The sequence below is a fragment of the Melospiza melodia genome, chromosome 2, assembly GCF_035770615.1.
Source record: "Melospiza melodia melodia isolate bMelMel2 chromosome 2, bMelMel2.pri, whole genome shotgun sequence".
NCBI lineage: Eukaryota > Metazoa > Chordata > Aves > Passeriformes > Passerellidae > Melospiza > Melospiza melodia.
The window spans coordinates 24591850-24612683 of NC_086195.1; the positions used below are offsets into that span (position 1 = coordinate 24591850).

At 40.9% G+C, this 20834-nt stretch overlaps 2 protein-coding genes across 4 annotated transcripts in view; both read right to left on the minus strand.

Annotated features, from left to right (window-relative positions):
• Window positions 1-1932: 1932 nt before the first annotated feature.
• On the minus strand, window positions 1933-12431 carry LOC134414067 (cell cycle control protein 50C-like). The gene is made up of 7 exons (XM_063148090.1): window positions 11235-12431; window positions 10340-10450; window positions 9112-9213; window positions 7674-7764; window positions 5132-5269; window positions 3950-4159; window positions 1933-3187 (listed from the first exon to the last, which is right to left on the minus strand). Exons 1-7 carry the CDS (start codon window positions 11445-11447, stop codon window positions 2997-2999), a joined length of 1056 nt encoding a protein of 351 aa, XP_063004160.1. The 5' UTR covers window positions 11448-12431; the 3' UTR covers window positions 1933-2996.
• Window positions 12432-12572: 141 nt separating this feature from the next.
• Window positions 12573-20834, minus strand: part of CMSS1 (cms1 ribosomal small subunit homolog) — a 223588-nt gene continuing 215326 nt past the window's right edge. For all 3 annotated transcript variants that reach the window (XM_063148091.1, XM_063148093.1, XM_063148092.1), the window contains 4 exons: window positions 19509-19569; window positions 18588-18675; window positions 16900-16988; window positions 12573-12807 (listed from right to left, as the gene is read on the minus strand). In XM_063148091.1, coding sequence (XP_063004161.1) covers window positions 12724-12807; window positions 16900-16988; window positions 18588-18675; window positions 19509-19569 — 322 coding nt within the window. In that variant the 3' untranslated portion in view covers window positions 12573-12723. The remainder of the gene's footprint in view (window positions 12808-16899; window positions 16989-18587; window positions 18676-19508; window positions 19570-20834) is intronic.

Below are 20834 nucleotides of genomic sequence, written 5' to 3' on the forward strand. Positions count from 1 at the left end.
GATTAATAGATAAGCTAATTAAAATTCTATTTTGGAAAGCTTTGCCAAGGCATTTTTAAAATTTTTTTCTCTTTACTCAAGACACATAATTCTTAAAATCAAATGCCCAAGGCCAAAGCAACACTGTGACAAAGACACAGTACTGGTCATAACACTCCAGGTATTCTGAAAGCAGTTTGTACTTCAGGAAAAGTGCAACATCTTTGGTTGCTTCAAAACTCTGCCCTCCAAACCTCAGTGTTGCTTTCTCTGATCCAAGTGACCCAATGATTTCCTAATAGTCAGGATAAATTAATTCAAAATCCCACTGTATATTTGCCTGGACCTGTGCTTCCTGCTGCTGTCAGCAGCTGAGAAAAGGGGACAATCCCCTGGGACCTGGCACAGTGAGGAGCAGTTCATGATGGCTTTTACCATCTTTCTGTTAGCTTAGGCCAGTCCTTCAGCCCAGCCTCTCACTTCTGTTCCAGCCCCTGCACGAAGGAGAATATGGCAGCAGAATAAAGGAATTCAACAAACATTTCATGTAGATAGAGGAGTATTCCCAGTGTGAGGAGCACACCTAGAAAGCTTTCTTGAGAAGGTACAATTAATTGTGCCAGCTCTGGCACAGGGGCAGACCCACAGTGTGACTGCAGCACTGGCACAAAAGGAAGCATAAAAAGGTTACTAACACTTATTTTCCAGCCTTTTGAGCAAGGCAGATTATGTCTGCTGGGAGGAATTAATCAGACCTGCCATTCCCATTGCTCTGGTGTGGGCAGCACCACCCTGACCCAGCCAGACACTGCAGAGTTTCTCAGAGCTAACAACAGAAACAGTTGGAGCTGAAGCAGCAGCTTCCAAGGACATAGTTCAGAGGGTACCAGAAAGATGTAAAGAATGTTTAAAGCTGTGGTAAGATGAAAAATGGCATTTTGGCTTTATAAACAAAGTCTAAGACAACTTCTGGAAAAACAGAAAGACTTGTTTGAAGACAGGTCTTCTCTATGGAGGGGTTTGAATACAATCTGCATTTCAAGAGGAGAGGTTCCTGCAAAAGCCTCTCAGAGATAATGGGCAAACACTACTTGCTGGGCTATGTTTTCTGGATAACTTTTTTCCTGGTAGATACTGACTCATTGAAATGCATACCTCATCATTCAGTCTCCTTTTACTAGCTTTTTTTACCAGATACTTAATGAAAAAATGAAGTCAGTGACAATTACATTGTGACTTAGCCACCCCTATCATTTCTTGAAAGTCAGTTTCTCAGACAATGAAATAAAAAAGAAAGAGAAAGAGAAAAATAAAGAAGTTCCCATGGTCTGTTAGGAGCCAGAAAACAAGTTCAGCTTCATCAGGAAATCCCATCAGGGCTTTCCAGAGAGCTGCATGGGATTACATTTTCTAAAGGACTGAAAATATTTAGGAGCATGTCCCACTGATAAAAGTGATTTAAACTAACAACCTTAAGCATTGTTGCATGTCCTGCTTCATGCTCTGTCTTGCCCAGCCCAGTGAGGGGTGGGGTTCTTGCACAGCTCCTGACAGATCCAGTGCAAGGAGCAGTTTCTGCAGCTTCAGGGTGGAGGTGACTGTCCCCAAGCAGGAAGAGCAGAGGGGACAGGAACCTTTCCTGCCCAGCACAAAGCACTGGTGGGGCAGGATTGCCCTCCCAGGCTGGGCTGGGAATAGAGCAGCTCCCCTTCTGCTGCTCATGGCTCAGCTCCAAAGCAGAACTTAAGGAAACTGCACCTTCTGTGCTGCCAGTTCCTCTGGCAGGGGCCATCTGTCACAGGTCACCACATGCCCAGCCCCAGACACTCTCAAAAGCAGATGCCTTGACAGCGGCTTGCAGACTCTCTGTGCCACATCCCTGCTCCAGTCTGTGGTTTCTTTCTTGTTCTAGCAAGAAGGCTTTTTAGGAGAGAGGCAAGGCACACAAAATACTTATGAAAGTAATTGAAAGTGTTTTATTCCACTTGCACTTCATACCTACCATGGTATACTTGACCTAAATTCTTCAGTGCTGTTCCTTCATTTTGTGAGACTAGAAATAAGTCCTAAATGTGTAAAATTTTGAACATGAAACATAAAAATTGATGAACCTGTTCATGAACTCTAGTGTTCACTTTAAATGGATGGATTTTCTGGTGTTTTGTTTTTTACTGACAATAAATTACCATTCTGTGTCATGTAAGAACTCATGAACTTTCAGATGGGATAGGTAGGAGTGCAATTTTGGCCTAACAGTTAAATTAGGTAGATGGTTCTGCTAAAATGTTTTGCATTAAAGGAGCTTTTCATTTAGGAATTCAGTGGAACCATAATTTAAAAAAATGCAAGTAAGTGATTGGATGCCCTCCAGCTCTCAGCTGCTAGAAAAATCAAATAAATTTGGTCTAACCAAACTCTGAACTCCTGATAAATGCCCTGTATTCAACCACAAATCAGGTGTCAAACTGGAGTGAATGCACTGATATAAACTGGTTGTTTTTTCAGCATAGCTGAAAAAGGTATATAAAACCCAAGCCAAGCCATTAAGCACATGTACGTGGCCCACAAGCAGATTTTAGCAATAAGTTCTACCTATTCAAGCTTTTTGTTGGATCAAGACTTCACTTTTACCCATCCAAAGCTCCATTCCAGTTAAGAGAAATGTTGTCTGAATTATGGGGCTGAATAAGAAATTAATATGGACCCTGACTTCTGGCCAGACATTGGCACCACGTAATTTTTTTGCCATTGCAATTCTAATCTGCTGTGCTATCTGCTGTTTGAAACCCATCTCACTACAAGTTTCCTAGGAAACAAATTTAGGCTCACATGTACATTAATGAGAATGGCACGTCAGGTAAGTTTTCAGATGATGGACTAGGCCTGTCCTTCACTTTGCTTACATTCATCAAACCTGACACTACAAATGGTCCAGAGCTCAGGGGAAAGACTGAAAGGTCTGTGCTGCACCTTCTTTGTTCACTGCACAGTTCTGTCTCTCTTCAGAAAGGTGAATCTTATTGCTTCTGAAAGTATGTTTTCTTCTTCCTGAGCTTTAAGTGGATGCCAGTTATGACAAAACCTGCCAGGGTTGCTGCTGTGCCAGAAACCAGGTAGGCAATTCCCAGGAATGGGTTACTTCCACCACTCCACACCACGGTTGAAAGAATCACATGCTTCCTCCCCTTGAATTTGGTAACAGGGAAATCTGAGAGAAGGATGTTAAGATTTCACTAACAAAGTGTACATTAAATGCTCAAAAAGCTTTCCAAGGCATAAAGAGTTTTGAGGTCTGCATTTGCTGCCAAAACTCCTTTAACTCATTGGTGATGTTTCTGCTATTCTGGATCCAAAAACCCAGCTGGTCTTTGGGAGGTGGTAGGCAGCTGGTGGTAAGAAACCCAGTTATTTTAGATACAGTCTTTGTGTGCATGTGGAAATACTTCCTTTTTCAAAACATTGTAAATTTCAGATTCATAATTTATAGGACTGCTACTGCATTAATTTGCTATGAAAGCTCAGTTGAAAATGGGCCTTTTGGGAAGCTTATCATGATACTCCACATAGTCTCGGACAGGGTAACTGCTCAGCTCTACCTAATATGTTGTAGCCAGAATGTTATATGACTTTACCTTTCATCTCTCCCATGGAAGCTTTCAGAATAGAACCATGACAGAACGTTTATAACCACATTTCTATCAGTTGAGAAAGAAGAGGAATTTATGGTCATGTTGACACAACTCCTGCTGACAAAAGGAGTGCTTTAGTCAGCAGAGTTCCCACTGTTGGCTGTGAGGGGACAGATCACCAACACAAAAGTTCTTGTCAGTCAGGACATGGCCCAATCCCTTGAGGGCTCTCCTGACACAAGAGTGTTCTGCATGGCTTCTTTGCCAGTTGCCCACACAAATCCTATTCACCTCCATGTCACTGTAACTCTCTGGGAGCCCTGGGGAATGTAAAAGGATACTGTAGGAAATCTTGAAAGTGTAATTCCCTGCTGGCAGGCCCTCAGCAAAGCGCCGAACGCGTCTGAGGCGCCGGTAGAGATTCCGGAACGTGGCGAAGGCCGACACTCGCATCCAGATAATGAAGTCATCGTTCACATAACCATTGTTCCTCTCATCTTCCTCATCCAACAGGTACGCTGGCTTCTGCCAGTAAGGAGGTCTGGCTGTGCCTGGTCACAAAGAGAAAAAGCAGGGAAGACACTGTCAGTAAAAACGGTGGTTGCTGAGATTCTGGGCCTCACACAACCAACGCGGAATATGAGCTGTGGAAGAGACATGAGATACTGTCCAAAATTATATACATGCCAGGTAACAGCATCTCCAAACATGTCCACTCACCTCAAACATGAATTTACAGTTTAACAGTACCCAGGGGCTGCTACACATTAAAACCTTCAATGCTACACACTAGAATCTTCTCCTGCAAAGGAGAAACAAAGTGACTTGCACAAGTGAAAATGCTGTTTACTCTGGATTCTTTTCTCTTCAGCAAGCAATATGTTCTCTATAATGAGGAGCTTGCCTTCATTTTTACACATTAATATATTCCTGTACAACCAGGAAGGCACCTTTTTGCAGCTTAATGGCACATGAAAACCACTTAGATCATTAGTTCTTGCATATTGCACCCAGCTCAGCACTGCCCTGACCCACAACAGGCAGCTTTTAGCCCCAACTCAATAGAGATCAACCATAACAAGGAAGCAGCCCTAGGAAACAAGTCTGAAAAAACAAGTGACAAAGGCAGCCTCTCCTGTCTCACAATTGCCCAAGAATCTGCAAAGGCATGAAAGAAAGATGGGATGTGCAATTCTCTTTCACAGATGTTTTCAACAGCATCCTTGCTTTCTCTGGACAGATTAAGCATTACAAGAAAGTATAAAGAAGGGTGTTGATGGGGGCTAACTTCAGTCTTCCAAAGCCATTTTTTCTCAATTTCTATGGTCGCTGATTAAAGAAGTTAAAAGGTGGTATTTTGGCTAAATGTGCCTTCTGCTATCAGTCACCCTCTAAATCCTGCTTCTTCAACTTGCTTTCTTGCTATTTCTCCCAAAGGTGATTTTTCTGAGAATGGGAGACATATGAAGGGGGAGATAGGGAAGCCATTGAAAGATAAGGACCACCAGCAGAACCATTCTTACCTGCAAATGCAGCAGAGAGATTGGATGACTCAGGATTGCGAAATTTCACATTTTTATCTGTCCACCAACTGTTTCCAGTCTTCAGCAGTGGCACTTGAATCATAGATGAGTTATAATTGTAAAACAGATCAATAGTATCTGCAGGGAATACAAAAAGCAATATCTGTGAGTCAAAGACAGTCACTCTAATTGCCAGCATGACTAACAAAAATATGGCACATTGAAGCATCTTTCAAGTGGATAGAAAATCTGAACATCCCGGGTGTGAATGAAGCACTGCACATTTCACTAGAAGAACTAAGGTACCAGAGTCTTAGAACTACTGAAGTTTTAAAGACTAAACATTTCCTACCAATCTCTCTGTATGTTGTGCATGCTTCTCATGTCCATCAACTCCTGTGGGACCACCTTCTTTGCAAATCACTTTCTGAGCTCTCTAGCTAGTTACAGAAGTTACTGTTCCAGTTTCCCCTAGAATTTCTTTGACAGTTGTCCCAAAACTTTGCTGCACATGATGTGTTTTCAGGGACTAGGGTAGAGATAAAAGCACAATCAAGGGAATCCAGTCCTTTGGAAATAAAAATTGCTTTAGTTTTATGCCAGTTAGAGCTTGCTTACCAACTTGGACACAAATATTTTCTTCAATAAAAAACCATTTAGTTAAAATTGTGCCTAACCATGCCATCCAGTTTCAGTGGGTGAACAGCACTTGTTTTTATCCATTACTATTTTCCTACATAGATTAGTTTAACATAAGGCAAAAACATTATAGGATGCATGAACAGCTCTGTAAACCCCCAGGCGGTCAATGGGATGATGGGCAGGGACAATCAGATGATACAGATGGGGAGGGGTTGCCTTCTAGGAGACATGAAAAGCACAACTCAGCTGCATAAGCATCAATGAAAACATACTTTTTCTTTTGTTTCCTTCTAGAAAACCTATGTTCACACAGCTCCTTAAAACTCTTCTGGGAAATGCTCATTTTGTGGCCCACCACATCCCCAGCTATTTGTCACCACTTCATTAACAGGAATTGCAATGCTCTGAGCTCTGCCTGCTCAGTTGCTTGTCTTGACTCTCCCTCCCAGGCTCCAGAACAGTGTGAGCTGCACACAGCTGGGCTCTGCTGGCCTGAGTCCAGGTCTGAGTCCAGGTCTGAGCCCAGCCCAGTAAATCCCACTTCCAGCAGCAGGTGGGTAAGCAGGCAGACAAAAATCAAATGGATCTAGAAGTTACTGAATGCAACTGGCGTTCACAAGTCCCCTGGTGTGGGTGGTGCAGCTGCTTGGAAAGAGCTGCTGCCTTCTCAAAACCTGCTGCATGGAACAGGTTAAAAAAGGGTGAGAGCAAGGAGTGGTAGAAACTGGAAGACAAAAACAATGGGGTAGTGGAGAAAAGCCTGTAGTTTTTTTGTTGCTTTTCCTTCCAAAGATACATTCTGAATCTCCCAAGTGTATTCAGAAACAGATTATGCCCACTAGATTACTACAATGATCAAATCCACGATCAAATTAACACTATGTATGCTTCCAGCATTCTAGAACAAAAATGAAACTGAGTAGATCCAAAGATCCAAAGTAAAGTGGAGAATGTGGAGAGTCCCTCCTTCTAAGCCCATGATGGTGGGAAGGCAAAATCTGGGCTCTCTCATCATGGTATAAGAATGTGCTTTTTAGCACATTGTATGGAGAAAAGACTCTTTTCCCCACATGAAAGTATGGGGAGATCAAAGTGTTCAAATTGTAGATATCAAGCAAATGCCTCCACGCTAAAGTAAGCAGAGGTTAAAGTAGCTGTGATCCTATGAGAAGTTTGAACAGAGAAGGAGACAAGAGTGATGAAGATCCTGTGCTGCCAGGAAGAAGATGATTTCAGATACAAATAATGAGAAAATCTGCCTTTAAATAGCTCATCTTTAAAACAGTACCCCATAAGTTGACATGGCCCATAAACACAGCTGTGGGAAAAGCTTGTGGAGAATGGGAGGGATCTCATGATTGCAGATTTCCCCGGGCAGCTGCTATTCGTAGAAATTGAGACCCAGGAGAGAACTGTCTTCTTGTGGAGAAGTCTCCATGACATTAACAACAGACTTCTCTCCCTAAGTGAATGAAGAAAGACTATTCTAGCCAAGAAATCTCAAATTATCAAACCAAAACCTCAACACTCTCCTTCAAAGAACATGATTGTGGGAAGGCAGAATCTGGGCTCTTCCATCACTGTACAGGAATGTGCTTTTAACAAGGAAGTACATGAAATCTGTTGTATCCTTGTTTCAAGAGGGCCTAAATTCCTCACTCCTGCTGTAGACTCACATGGAAGAGGGCCTTAGAAAATGAGAAATCTCCCTGAGTTTCCAAACAAGGGCCAAGTTACTAAACAGTAGGAAGCAGAGCCTCATGTTCATCAGAGCAGAACCACCAAACAAAGCCTTTTATGGGAGAAAGTGGAGGCCTTGCAGTAGCAGGTCTGCCCTGGCCTGGGGAAGGGAATAGTCTCCAGAGGGAGTCAGGAAGGGGCAGAGGAAGGTCCCACGTACCATTGAACATGCTGTTGGCAATGGCCCCGCACGGCGCCATCGGGGTCCCGTTCCTGTAGGTGCTGAAGGGCGTGCAGTAGCTCCTCTGGATCTGCATGCAAGCCCACACAACAATGAGGCACAGACCTGGGGTTTGCTTTTAATTGGTGTCCTCCCATGCCTTCTTCTGAAAAGCCACTGAACAATTAAGTCTCCAGTACCTTTTGGTCACATTAGAGAGACATCAAATGAATGGGGCTGTAGTTCAGGAACACCTTCCATATCTAGGCACAGAAACTTAAGGTCTTCACCAAATTCTGCTGCCGACTTGTAAGCTCCAGACTACAAAAAACAGGTTTGGGGATCTGCTATTGTAAAATGGCTACAACTGAAAATGTTCCAGTGAAGCCTTGGTTTACCTTATTTTACCTTCTTTTTAATTCTGATCTGGGCTCAATTAGTGCTGGAGAACAGCAGATGTAGTTGGCCAAATTACTGCAGGTCAACAAGGCCAAATCTTGATGTATGAAGATACAGAATGAAAATCAGAAGTCCTCAGCCTTACCACATCTTTCCTACCCCATTTTATAAGAAGCTATAAATCTTCAGGTTTGAACATAGAAACATTTCCAAGTAACTCCAATGAGCTATGTATCTGATTGGCACAAAAGCCAAAAGCAGCTGCATCTTTATGCAAACAAACAAGCTTACAGGACACCTGGAGAGTTTTAAGAAGCATTTTATAGAAATGAGAAACATGTCTTGAGAGTTGTAAGAAGTATTTTATAAAAAAAGATTACCATGGCACTACCACCACATATACTGAAAGGACATGTGGACTATGTGTATATTAAGAAATGCTACTTTTAAGCCAAGAAAATATGTTTTAGATTTGTAAGTAAAAGCCTGAATGCCATGATTGCATTCTCCAGTTTCCTTATGCAGGTCTGCTGCAGGTGATGCTGTCTACTCCCTCTTCAGACTTCTGAATTGCATACTTAGAATGCGACATGATCACTTCTTTCAGAACTAACCTTTTCCTGCTCCTTTTCCGCTTCCAAAGCCAGATGGAAAAACTAAAGACTTAGAATAACTTAATTCCCTAGCACAGCTTAAAACACTTCTGGCTAAGAAGACTGACAACACAAGAAGGAAAAGTTTTCTGCATATTTATTTGAAAAAGACAATGTATTTTTAATCAGCACTACAAGGTGCAGGTTTGAAAACTGCAAGACAGGACTGACATCTTTTATTTACCCCCCCACCCCCTTCAACTTTCCTCTCTTATTAACTTATTAGGCATAATGGCCCCAAAAAGCATAAAAGCCATGACCAAAGACTGAAAATCTGTACTTTATTACTCCCTAGAGCCACTTAAACACACTTATGGTTCTCCATATGGTCAAAGGCACACCTGCTGCAAGTGCTGCTGATCTCACAACAGAAAAAGAAAACTCACATTTACATTTCGGCCCAACAGCTGCGCGTCACTTCTTGATTTCACATACCGACGGTGGTTCTGATAGAAGTTTTGCAGACCATAGTACATAAAAACATCACCCTAGAATCCAAGGATAAATCTCTTCAATAAGGAGAGTTCATGAAGGCAATGAGAAATCTTATTAGTTGCTAAAAAAGAGGGGAGGAGAGTACTCATATTAAAATGTCTGTAACAACACCCTAAGCAATACAGCAGTCAGGGGCTAGAATCTAATCTTTACCCTAACTGTAAGTTTTTATGTTTGGTACAAAATTGAACATAATTTAAATCACCAAACAAAACCTGATAATTATTTTACTCAAGATGGCATGGCTGGCCATGAACTTGCAATGACTATGAATCATATTGCAGAGACAGACATTCATTTTCCATTAAAGAAGGTGCACAAAAACCTTCACATTAAAAGAAGAATGGTGGACAGGCAAATCATGCATGAAAGGTAATTATGCAACTATAAAAAAACCCATTACTCAGTTAAATTAACTTCTCATCTCAAACATCACTGTAATCTGAAGAATTACAAAGTATTTTAACAGCCTTCTCAATACTGAAGAATCCTAAAGTGACTTTAAATTACACTGTCATTTTAAGGGATCATTTATTCAGTACTAAGTATAAAATCTCTTTGGCAGAATGTGAAGCATTTTAACAGTCTCAATAACATGACCTGGTAGTTTAAGGAAGGAAATTAGGGATATTTTTTCCAAAAGAAACTTCAGAATCACATTGCTAGAACTTGAATTATTTCAAGGACCTTGGGGATTAGCAGCACAACTCTTGTAAAAATGAGTACAGGGGTCTACTTATGTGAAGTGGTCAGAGCTTCAGATTTCCTTCTCACTTGAAAGTTTAGCAGGGCAGCAACAACCAATCTCAGGCCCAGGGCAAGGCTTTGCCTCTGATTCAGAGAGAGACAGACAGAGGTCACCTCCACAATCAAACACCATTTCCTCCACCCCTTTCTTCTCCTTGGGCATCTCCCAACCAAGGGGCCTGGTCTTGATTACAAATACCAAAATGAACAACACAGGCAAAAGTGTAAAATTTTGAGCATTACATCTTCTGAAAAAGTACAAAGCAAATTTAGTCAGGAGCTCTACAGAACAGAATTACTGTCTTTTATCATTTAGGGATATAAGTAACAGGTGGTACACAGCAACCTGAGCTGGTTTTTGCACCCACTTACCAATATATCTTCCTTTAGCGTGAAGTTAATAGAACAGTGGCATTCCTTATTCCAGTTAGAGGAGTTTTCACGGAGCTTTGTGCAATTTGAGCATTTATCTGAATAATCTATCTGTCAGAGAAGTGAACAAGCAAAGATATTGTCATAAAGAACATGTTCATAGGGAAAGGTTAGTAGTTTAGGTTCCAGGCTTCTCAGAACTGTTCTCTTCTAAGTGACCCTGGACAGCCAAAAACATTGTTGAAAATGAAGAGGCAGAGTGAGGACTTGGCCTCAATGAACAACCACAAAATGCATCCCTATTTTAAAGCTGGTTTAAAGCCTTTTGGTTTGCAGAACTTTCACATCTGCTCCTCAGCAAAGGAGTGCTGAGTGAAGAACACTCCTGCACCTTGGGCTGGCTGACCAAGCAATGCTTGACAAATCCCCATGTGCATCATGGCCCATCCCACTGAACAGCCTGGGTGTAGTGCTCAGTGCTGGCTCCAAACAGGAGTTTATTCACAACACCACAGGTCTGAATAATCTTTTCTGCAGGAGGGATTTAAACATTAGGGCTCCCTGTATTTCAATATTTTGCCCAGCAAACATGTATGTTCTCATAATGTCAAACACTCTCTGAGGGATTTGCTTATTTCCCTTCAAAACCCCAGAAGATAATGACAAGATTTTGGCAGTAATTATCACCCACATTTTAGATATTACCACCCAGTGCTCAGATTTTATTGATGCCTCTGAAGATTTGTACAGGAATACCAGCTGCTGGACACATGTCCAAGGCATAAAGCCATTGCTATCATCTTTATTCAAAAACAAAAACTCAAATCCTTTTCTCTCCAAACCTGGCCTGGTTTCTACTTTAGAGAATATCAAAGAACAGCACTCCCAAACCAACCTGTACTTCTCTGACGCTGTTTGCAGACAGGACAAGGCAGACTCCCACAGTGAGGCAGAATGCCCCTGTCAGAAAGAAGCTGGAGAGCACAGATCCAATGGTGAGCTGGGGCTTCCAAGCTGGCAGCCTCTGCTGTTTGAATGCACTGTTATCTGGACACCTGGAAGGTTGGGCTTCTCCTTCTCTGGGAACAACACTTGTCTTGTTTTTCATTTTCTTCTTGGTGAGAGAAAGGAGTAATATCCTTGTGCTGGAGAGTGTTTCAGCTGAGATACTGTCTTTATTGTTGGGAGACTGTATTCATTGCTCAAAGTTGCATTGTGGTGAGGAATTACTTATTAACTAGATCTCTCTCTTCCTTGTTTCCTGTACTTGTGCCTGGATCCCCATGATCAGCTTGTACCAATCAAGTGATTGTGTACTTTGATCAGGGTGTCCAGTTCATTCCTCCTGGAAAAGCTTAGATATATCTTTCCTGCTCCACAGCTCATTAGGATTTGTTATGACTTATTCCTTTGCAGGGATACTGGCAGCTATACTGGGATTTCTGTGTAATTTCAGATGCATTATTCCTTATCCCTTCACTTCCATAGCTGCCCAGCTAACAGGCAGGGCATACAAGGATTTCACTAGGGAAGGACTGAGACAGCACTGGACAGAGAACATGGCTTTGGAAGACCAAACCAATTTTTTTCACCTATTACATTCATTGCTATTGACTGAGATGCAATTAAAGGTTGTAAAAAGGTTGTGTGTTCTTTATCATAGAAGGAAAACTAATTTTTAAAATACCCAATTTGGATCAATGGCTTTTCAAGATACTGATGATTTCTTCATCTCTATTCATCTCATTCTCTGAAAAAGAATCCAACCATTCCCTACTATCTGCAATAACAAAAGAATCACCCAGAGACATCTCCTTTTAATTTAAATGGACAAACATAAGAATACTTTTTGCACACTTCAACAGTTTAACCAAAATAAAATCTCAGTATAATTCACAGATAATTTATCATGTAAGAGCAAAAAGCAGCATTTGGTTAGCTTCAGAACAGATAGGTGAAAAATACCTTTTCAACATGTTACTGAAATTCATACAACTTTTTCAAAGACCCCCCAAGAGCAAGTAGATTACCACTCTCATGAGAGAAATACACGTCTCATTTGGGACAGCACAGGGAGGGAACAGAAAACTGAGCTGTGCAAAAACTTTCACACCCATATTTGCTCATCTTCAAAGTCTTACTTGTGACATGTAGTAGTAAATCTAGCAGGTGAAAGCAGTGTAACTCTGGTTTCAGTATGACATTGCTCCTGCAATAAAAATAATACTAGAACTACAAACAAAACATCTAGTTTTTTATTAAAAGAAAACTCAGAAAAAGTTGCAATGTGCCTTCTGTATTGAGACCTCTGAAAAGTTAAAATTCAGTTGTAGCCAGGATAATAGTAAAATGCAGCTGCAAATTACTTCCTTGATTGTAAACTATTAAAAGAGTCCCAGCTTCACAGATCCATCTCTGCACAGCTTTATAATACTCTTCTCCAGTAGGTCAATTGTTTCTTTCTTTATCTGAAGAAAACAAAAATCCAAGAAAGCATAAGAAGTTACTGAGAATGATACCATTATTTATTTACTGAGGCACCTTACTATAGAAATTAAAGAAGAGAACCTTCTAGAGCACTGCCAGTTTTTAAAAGACCCATCATTTGCCCTGCAGCCCTGAAGTCCCATTTCACATGGCTACAGAAAGTTTGTCATTGGCAGAGTTGATAAAGCACACCACAGCAAAAGGCCCATCCTGGGCTGCACAATCCCCACAGAACTTTCCAGAGCAACAATTGGCATAAAGCAGATGAAGAGCAGTGCAAGAGGCACAGCCCTGTCTGTCTGAGACACCTGAATGAAAGTGAGCATGAAGGTCAGGTCTGCTGTGCTGCAGTACAAAGTACTTTGGTTTATGACACTGATATGGCCGTGGCTTATGGTTTATCTAAAGATAAAACAAATGTATTACAGAGTAAATATTGACTTCATACTTCAGAGGGAACACAGGATTCTTTATCAACATGCTTAGTCCAGAGTTTCCTTATAGCTCCCTCTTACCACCTACAAATCCCTTGTTTGCAGGTTTTCTCTCAGGATTATATTCTTTCATGCCTTCACTTTGCAGAGGAATAAATGATGTAAGAAAGCCCAGCCAGCCTCAATTTCAGACTGGATGTGCTACATGAAGGTGAACACAGTTGTCTTTCTATCACAAGTCATTTTCTCACAAACCTTTCATTTTCATGATGTATGCAACTTAAACTTAACATATTTTCAAATTTACTGAAGGCTTGGTGTGTGTATTGTTTGCAAAAAATACAGTATTGGGTTTTGTTCAAAGGAAGCTTGTTCTTTGGTCAGATGAAATAGTATACAATCCATTTTTATTTACACCTTTATGCTTTACTTCAATTCCAGTATGCCAAGACAAAGTCTGATAAACTCATTCACTTCTCCTGTGGTTTCTTTGGGAGCTTTCATCTCCTCCTCTCTCCATTGTTTGGGATGAATGAAGTGGGACACACAGGAACGGAGAATGAAAAATTCCAGCACCATTAACTAATGAGATGCTGAGGGAGCTGACAGCAGTGGATCGGGGCACCATGCCTTGTGTGGATATGATGGCATATAGAACTGCCACGTGGGATGATCTATGTGCTTTTAAATTCATATATTTATTAAAATATAAATACAATATTATAACAATTATATTATAATGTTATATATTATAATATTCTAATATATTAGAATATAAATATAATTCTGTGTACATAATTCTCCACTGAACATCATGTGACTACCAAAACAGCAAGTACAATGGGCGTCTGCTTCTAGTTGTTCTTGCTTTCTGGTTTAAAAACAATAAAATTCAGCAAAATTCTTAAGTATGCAAAGAAATTATTGATAATTGACATTTGCACTGAAAATAGGCCAGTATGCTGAGTTTCTAACTTTAAGTGTACAATTTTGCCTCCATAACTAACACAGGTAAAATAAATTAGTACATCAAACAGCCTACTCTAAAAATTGCCTTTGCTACTGTATTTCCTCTCTTTGAGACAACTTATGAGTATTCATAGCATGTATTTGACATTTTTCTATACAATGAGAAAGGCTGACTAGGACTGTATTCCATATTTGAAGCCCACAAGTTGCTAGAACATCCCATTGGTTTATATGTGATGTTAAGATATCACCAAAACATTATTTGGGTGTCTTTCGCTTCTGACATTCCTTATACACAACTTTAAGGAATCTGCCTGATGTCTGCAGTGGGATAAATATCTGCTAAATACTCCACGTATAAAGCCCAAGATGTTAAAAACCTTCCTTTATAATGTGTTCCATGAGCCAAGAGCAGTTTGAAGACTTTTCTGTTATGTATTCACTATTCTGTAATCACACACAAATATCTATTGCTTATCCTAACACAATATATGATGGTCCAGTGTTCTTACTTACCCAGGTAAATTTTTATGCTAAGACAGCCTTAGGATTTTGCCTTCATAAAACAGACTTGGAGTCACAACTTTAGGCCTATATTTCTAGACAGACACACAGAACTACTATGATGCTGCCTACAGTGAGCTGAAAGATATACTTGAGGTTTGCAATAGCCAAAATGAAATAGTGGCAACATAATTTCATTTTTTGGAGGTGGATCACCTATGATCTACTTTATTGATGTTGACTTCAGCTAACTTAAAAAATCCATCCCACTGCCATCAACACCTTTTGTACTGCCTGTGATTTTGTGTTGTACTGTCTGTGATTTCATGTTTTCTGTTCTTTAAAAAACTTACAGGTAAGTGCAAGCCCCATACAAAAAAAGCCTTATGTATTATACAAAAAAGCCTTATGGATTAGCCACAAGAGGGAGCCTCCTTGCCGCCAAAAAAGCAAAGGCAGGGGATTTTTTGCTACTTCATTTCTTCAATGTATTTTTTTAGTTTTGTTTTGTGTATGTGGGGCTGTAAAATGCAGCACATTCAAATACTTAGACAAGTACATAAATGGATTAATGACTGATAATTTGTTTCACTTGTGAAACAGCTTAATGTTTATATGCAAAAGAATATGCAATCTTTTTTAACGTTTATATGCAATCTTTTCCCTGGAGATTCCTTCCATGTATGGGCCTGCTCTAAACGGACAAAACCTCAAGACACTGTGCAGGAAATTGGGAGCTTTCTAACAAGCATTAATGGAGGAAACTGCCTCTTCATCTGGCTAGAAATAGGTGATGCCCCACCACAGACTGTAAACACAGCTTGTTACAGCAAGAAATATAAAAGCTGGATTACAGAACTGGAAAGAATTGGGAATTATCTTAGAAGGAGTGCACAAGTGATGGATGGGTCTAAGTTGTTTGTATCCTACTTCTTGTCAAAAGAAACAAAGAAAGAAAAGAAAAGAGAACTGTCTGCAGATTTACTCATGTGATGTTATTTTGCTCTCAGGTGGAGAAACACAGACGTTTGGCCATAGTTTTGTTTAGTTTTTGAGGAAACTGAGTCACAGCATATGCTGAGTTGGAAGGGATCCACAAGGATCAAGTCCAAATCCTGGCCTTGCACAGGACACCCCAAGAGTCACATCCTGTGCCTAAGAGTGTTGTCTAAACACTCAAAGTCTGTCAGGCTGGTGCTGTGACCACTTCCCTGGGGAGCCTTTTCCAGTGTCCAACCACCCTCTGGATGAAAAACCTAATATCCAACTGAAACCTCCCCTGATACAACTTCAGGCCACTCCCACAAATCCTGTCACTGTCACCACAGAGCAGAGATCAGTGTCTGCCCATCCTGTCACCCTCACAAGGAAGCCATAACTGCAATGAGGTGTCTCCTCAGCCTCCTCTTCTCAAGGCTGAACAGCCCAAGGGACCTCAGCCCCTCCTCACAGGGCTCTCCCTCGAGGCCTTTCTCCATCCTCATGACCCTACTTTGGACACTTTCTAAGAGCTTTATACCCTCATTATGTTGTGACCAGAACTACACACAATATTCCAGGTGAGGCCAGCCCAGTTCAGAGCAGAGCAGGACAGTCCCCTCCCTGCCTGGCTGGCAATGCTGTCCCTGATGCCCCCAGGACAGGGCTGGCCCTCCTGGCTCCAGGGCACTGCTGGCTCAGATTCAACTTTCCATCAACCAGGACCTCCAGGTCCCTTTCCAGGGTGCTGCTTTCCAATGTCTCATTCCCCAGTCCGTCTATACATCCAGGGCTGCCTCATTCCAGGTGCAGAATCCAGCACTCCCCTTTGTTAAATTTCACACATTTGGTGATGCCCATCTCTCTCATTTGTCGAGGTTTAGGACTCTGTACAAAGTCCTCCTGCTGAGGAACTTCCTAGGGACAGGTAGAATATCCATGGAGCATAACCAGGTGAAACTCACAGCACAACCATAGAAGTCACAGCTGTGACTTGCAACAAAAAAGGAAAAACTCTTTTTCAGGAGATAATTTTGAGACCCAGGAGTACAGACTTCTCAGTCAATGTGAACTTCTTTGTGTTGCTTTCCCACTGAAGACAGCTTTACAGAAAGAAAACTTTACTGACCAAGACCTGAGAGCTACCAACAGAAGTACTTAATACACAGAATAGAACATATACAATACCTCAGGGATGTCCATCATTCTCCTCAGTTTCTGATCTCTCCAGTTCCAATCCAGAATCATATATTTCACAGAGTTTAAGCACAGGGCATCTAAAAAGGCAACATAATTTTTATTACCAAGATAATATTACATGTGCTTATCAAAATGATTTTTGGCTTTTACATCTTTTGCTGTCTGTTTCCAAGGAAACTAATCTTTGAACACTTAAGTACTGCATTTGCTGCTTGGAAAACTAATGCACTGCCACTGCAAACTCCCTTAGCCACATAATCTCATGCCTTTTTGGAAGATAAAAACAAAAGCAGAACAACTACTGCTGCCAGACTTGTCAAGAGCTTAACATCCTGCCAGAAAGTAATTCCTCAAGCTTCCTTTTGATGAAACCACAGGAGTTGAATTTCCACAGCTGATGTCACCGGTAAGTTACAAGGACCCTAACCTGAAAATTGATGTTAACAGGAATAGACAGTGTTCAGCAATTCACAGGACAGGGTGCTCTGTGAATATGAGTCAGGTCAGTGGTGCTGCTGAAGAATTTCTTTATCCTTCAAATAAGTGGTGATGAAAAAGAAGGTCCTTTCTGAGCTTGCTTTTCAGATGTTCTCCTATTTTTGCCCTGGTCTTCTACATGATGCTCACCATTTTTTCCCATCAGTTTTGATTCTTCTCCCTTCCCTAAGTGTCCCAGCACTGCAACACTAAACTGTCAAAAAAGAACTAGAACTTGGGATAAAATTTAACATTTCCAGGCATGGGCCATCCACAGCTTCTCTGGGCAACCTGTTCCAGTGCCTCACTACTCTCATGGCAATGTGCTGATGTGTTGAGCACCAACATTTAATCTTGGTGGAAGCAACAAAACATTACTCCTGCACTCTTTTGGAAGGAGCAGTAGAGTCCCAAACACACTGCCTGATGTCCCTGACCAAGAGACCACAGTCAGAGCAAGACAGTGTCTTGCATAAGAGGAATAGAAAGAATTGCCTTATCATCTTGTCACTTTGTTGTTTCTTTTTCTTTGTGTACATGCTGTCTATTGAGTAAGTAAAAATACTCAAAATTTAAAAGATTTAAAGAGAATAATTACTTTTATTACAGGCAAATGAGAAGTAAGATCAAATCAGCAAGCAGATCTTTCCTACACCCCTCACAAAAGTTTACACTAAGCTCACAGTAACATATGATACAGTGACTTCTGCCACTGTTCCCTTTTGATCCACTTGCAGTGTTTGGTTTCCTGGAGCTTTAAATCTCACATTATGGTTTTGCAATCACTTTCAAGTCAGCATAAATCAGTATTTCTGCCAAAAGAGGAAGTCCCCCACCTCTGCCTGCTCATTACCTGGTTTTGGTTTAATTGGGGTAATTTCACTGAGCTGCCACACAGACTCTTGGGCTTGCACAGGGAGCAGGAAGAGGGAATAAGCACTGACTGGCAGGTGAGAGGAAGCATTTCTCTGCCTTTCTGTGCTAATACTGGCTTATGCCAGCCTAAAGTGATCATAAAACAAAATACCAGAACCCTGATCTTGTTTTGACTGACATAGCACAAGTGAAGAAACAGAACCATACAGTTTAGCACCCAAATCTACACATTCATGTCAACCTCAAAAAAAGCAGTTTAAGTTTCACTTCTCATGAGACCAAATAGAAAATGCCAAGGGAGGAAACCCTCCTTGTTCTCCTACCTTGCTCCACTAGTGCCTTTACTCTCCCAGGAGTTCCAACCCCAATGTGGAACATGCCTTTCTCCAACATATTCATTTGTTCCTTTATCTAATTTGAAGAGAGAAAGAAAAATCAACAGTAAACCCATAATTGTCTTAAAATTTCTTCTCAAGGAATTGGAAATAAATTCAAGATCTCATTGTACTTCTTTCTAGAACACCATCAAGTAACAAATGATATTTGCCTTTCAAACTATCAGATGATTATATCTGGAAGAAAGTTTAAGAAATATAGCAAGCCAGCTGGGCATCACACTTCTCTAGAGGTTCAATCTTTTTTCACTTTAAAAATCTGCTATTGCACCAACTATTTTTGGAGGTGAGAAGAGCAAGAATCCTTCAGCATTTAAACAAATGCTCTGGAATACTGAAAAACTTGAATTAACTCAGAAATCCTTCAAGATGAAGATACTGGAAAAAGGTGAAATAAAGCAAATGACATTTGCGTGTTTGACAGCATTTATATCGAAGGCCAAATGTCCATTCATTATTCTCAATAATTTGTGCTTTTTAACAGGTGTGGAAACTGGGGATCCAGGCATTCAATTTTCAGAATCCAAGAGTGGGTGGTGGACAGTTTGCTCGCACAGAGCTGTGTGTGTGTGAGCCTGCTGGCACTGAAGGAGCACCTGATGGGGATGTGAACAATGGAACTCAGCAGGTGCACCAGCATCTGCATTCTGCACAGGGTTGCGCCAGAGCTACTGGAGATGGTGCTTAGTGAAATTCTTCCCACTGCAGCAATGGGCTACCAAAGGAAGCACTACCTAAAGCAAGGAACTTCATATGAACACTGTATGAAAGGCACTACTGCCAAAGGATTTAAAAAGAAAATTGTATCACTCTATTTAGCTGTTTACTTGCTCTATTGAAGTTCCCTACCTTTATGTGCTTTGCAAACAACTTGATGACTCTGCAATCTCCTTTAAAGGCTGTCATTGACCTAATAACAAAAAAAAAAAGAACGGTGAATTACAAGAAGCAGGGCTGGGCTTAAGACCACACATGAGGAAAGAAAAACCAACTGGCATTTCTCAATACATTTGAGACACACACAGTCCCCCAGTGAACTCTGGTTGTACTCTGAACACTGTGTACATTCTTGTTTGCTACTCATCAACAGAGATCAACAACTGAACAGACACAGTGGAAGATACCAGGGCAATATTGTTTAGATAGATTGTCAGATAATATTTAATATTATGGCCTGTGCTTTCACAGCTAGCTTAGTTCAAAACTGGTTAATCACCAAATCCTAATTAAAAACCAATTCAATTACTGAGATAAAGGCATTAATGAATATGAGTGTGTGTGCAGAAAAGGAAGGATCTGTGTATGGACAAATCTACATTTCAAAGTCTTCCTGCAGCATGGCTGCTGGGACAACCTAGGCTGCCACTGTCTTTACGGCAGACATTGTCCAAATTCCAATTAACCAAAGTAATTTGTTAGAAACCTTGACTTGTTTTTCTGATACTCCATTTTGGCACACCGTAACAACTCTATGTTCTGTATTCACCAAACAGGAGACAACATATTCAGTATTTGTTTAATGTCAAATAAGGCAGCTTGTTCTGCATGCTTCTTGCAGTGCAACAAATTTTTAATTTGCAAAGCTAAAGGTTTATCTGCATCTAAACCACCTAAGTCTCAAGTGCTGGCACTTATCTGCCTTATCTATGCTTGTATCTGTGTCATGGAATCAAACTTCCCAAATCTCTATCTCAGTTTGTACTGACAGATAAGTAGGGTCAAGACATAGAATACAACCATGAAATTTGTGAGGTATCCATCAATTCATCAGAGTCATCAAAACTCTTGGCATGAGAAGTGGGAAGATAGAGAAGGGGAAAAAACAGGGACAGGGGACACTGAAACTTGTCATCTCTGCCCAGCAGTTTAGCCAGCTTGAGCCAGCTAAGAACACTGACACAAACCTGAAGGCACTCAGGCCAGACACACCTTGGCATCTGAAATTCCATGTCCTCAATGCCTTTGGTGCAAAGCCTTGACTTCTAGCGGTGGATCATGATGCTTTATGGGCTTACTCTGTTCCCAAGTATAACATGTTCCATGTTTCCCCTAAATTGATTACACTTTACTTTTGGTAACTTTTTAACAAAAGTAAAGCTTCCCAGGCAACTGAAGTCCTGAGCATTACTTGAGTCCAAATCCGAACACCATGTTCCCAGAGTTTAAAGAAGGAAG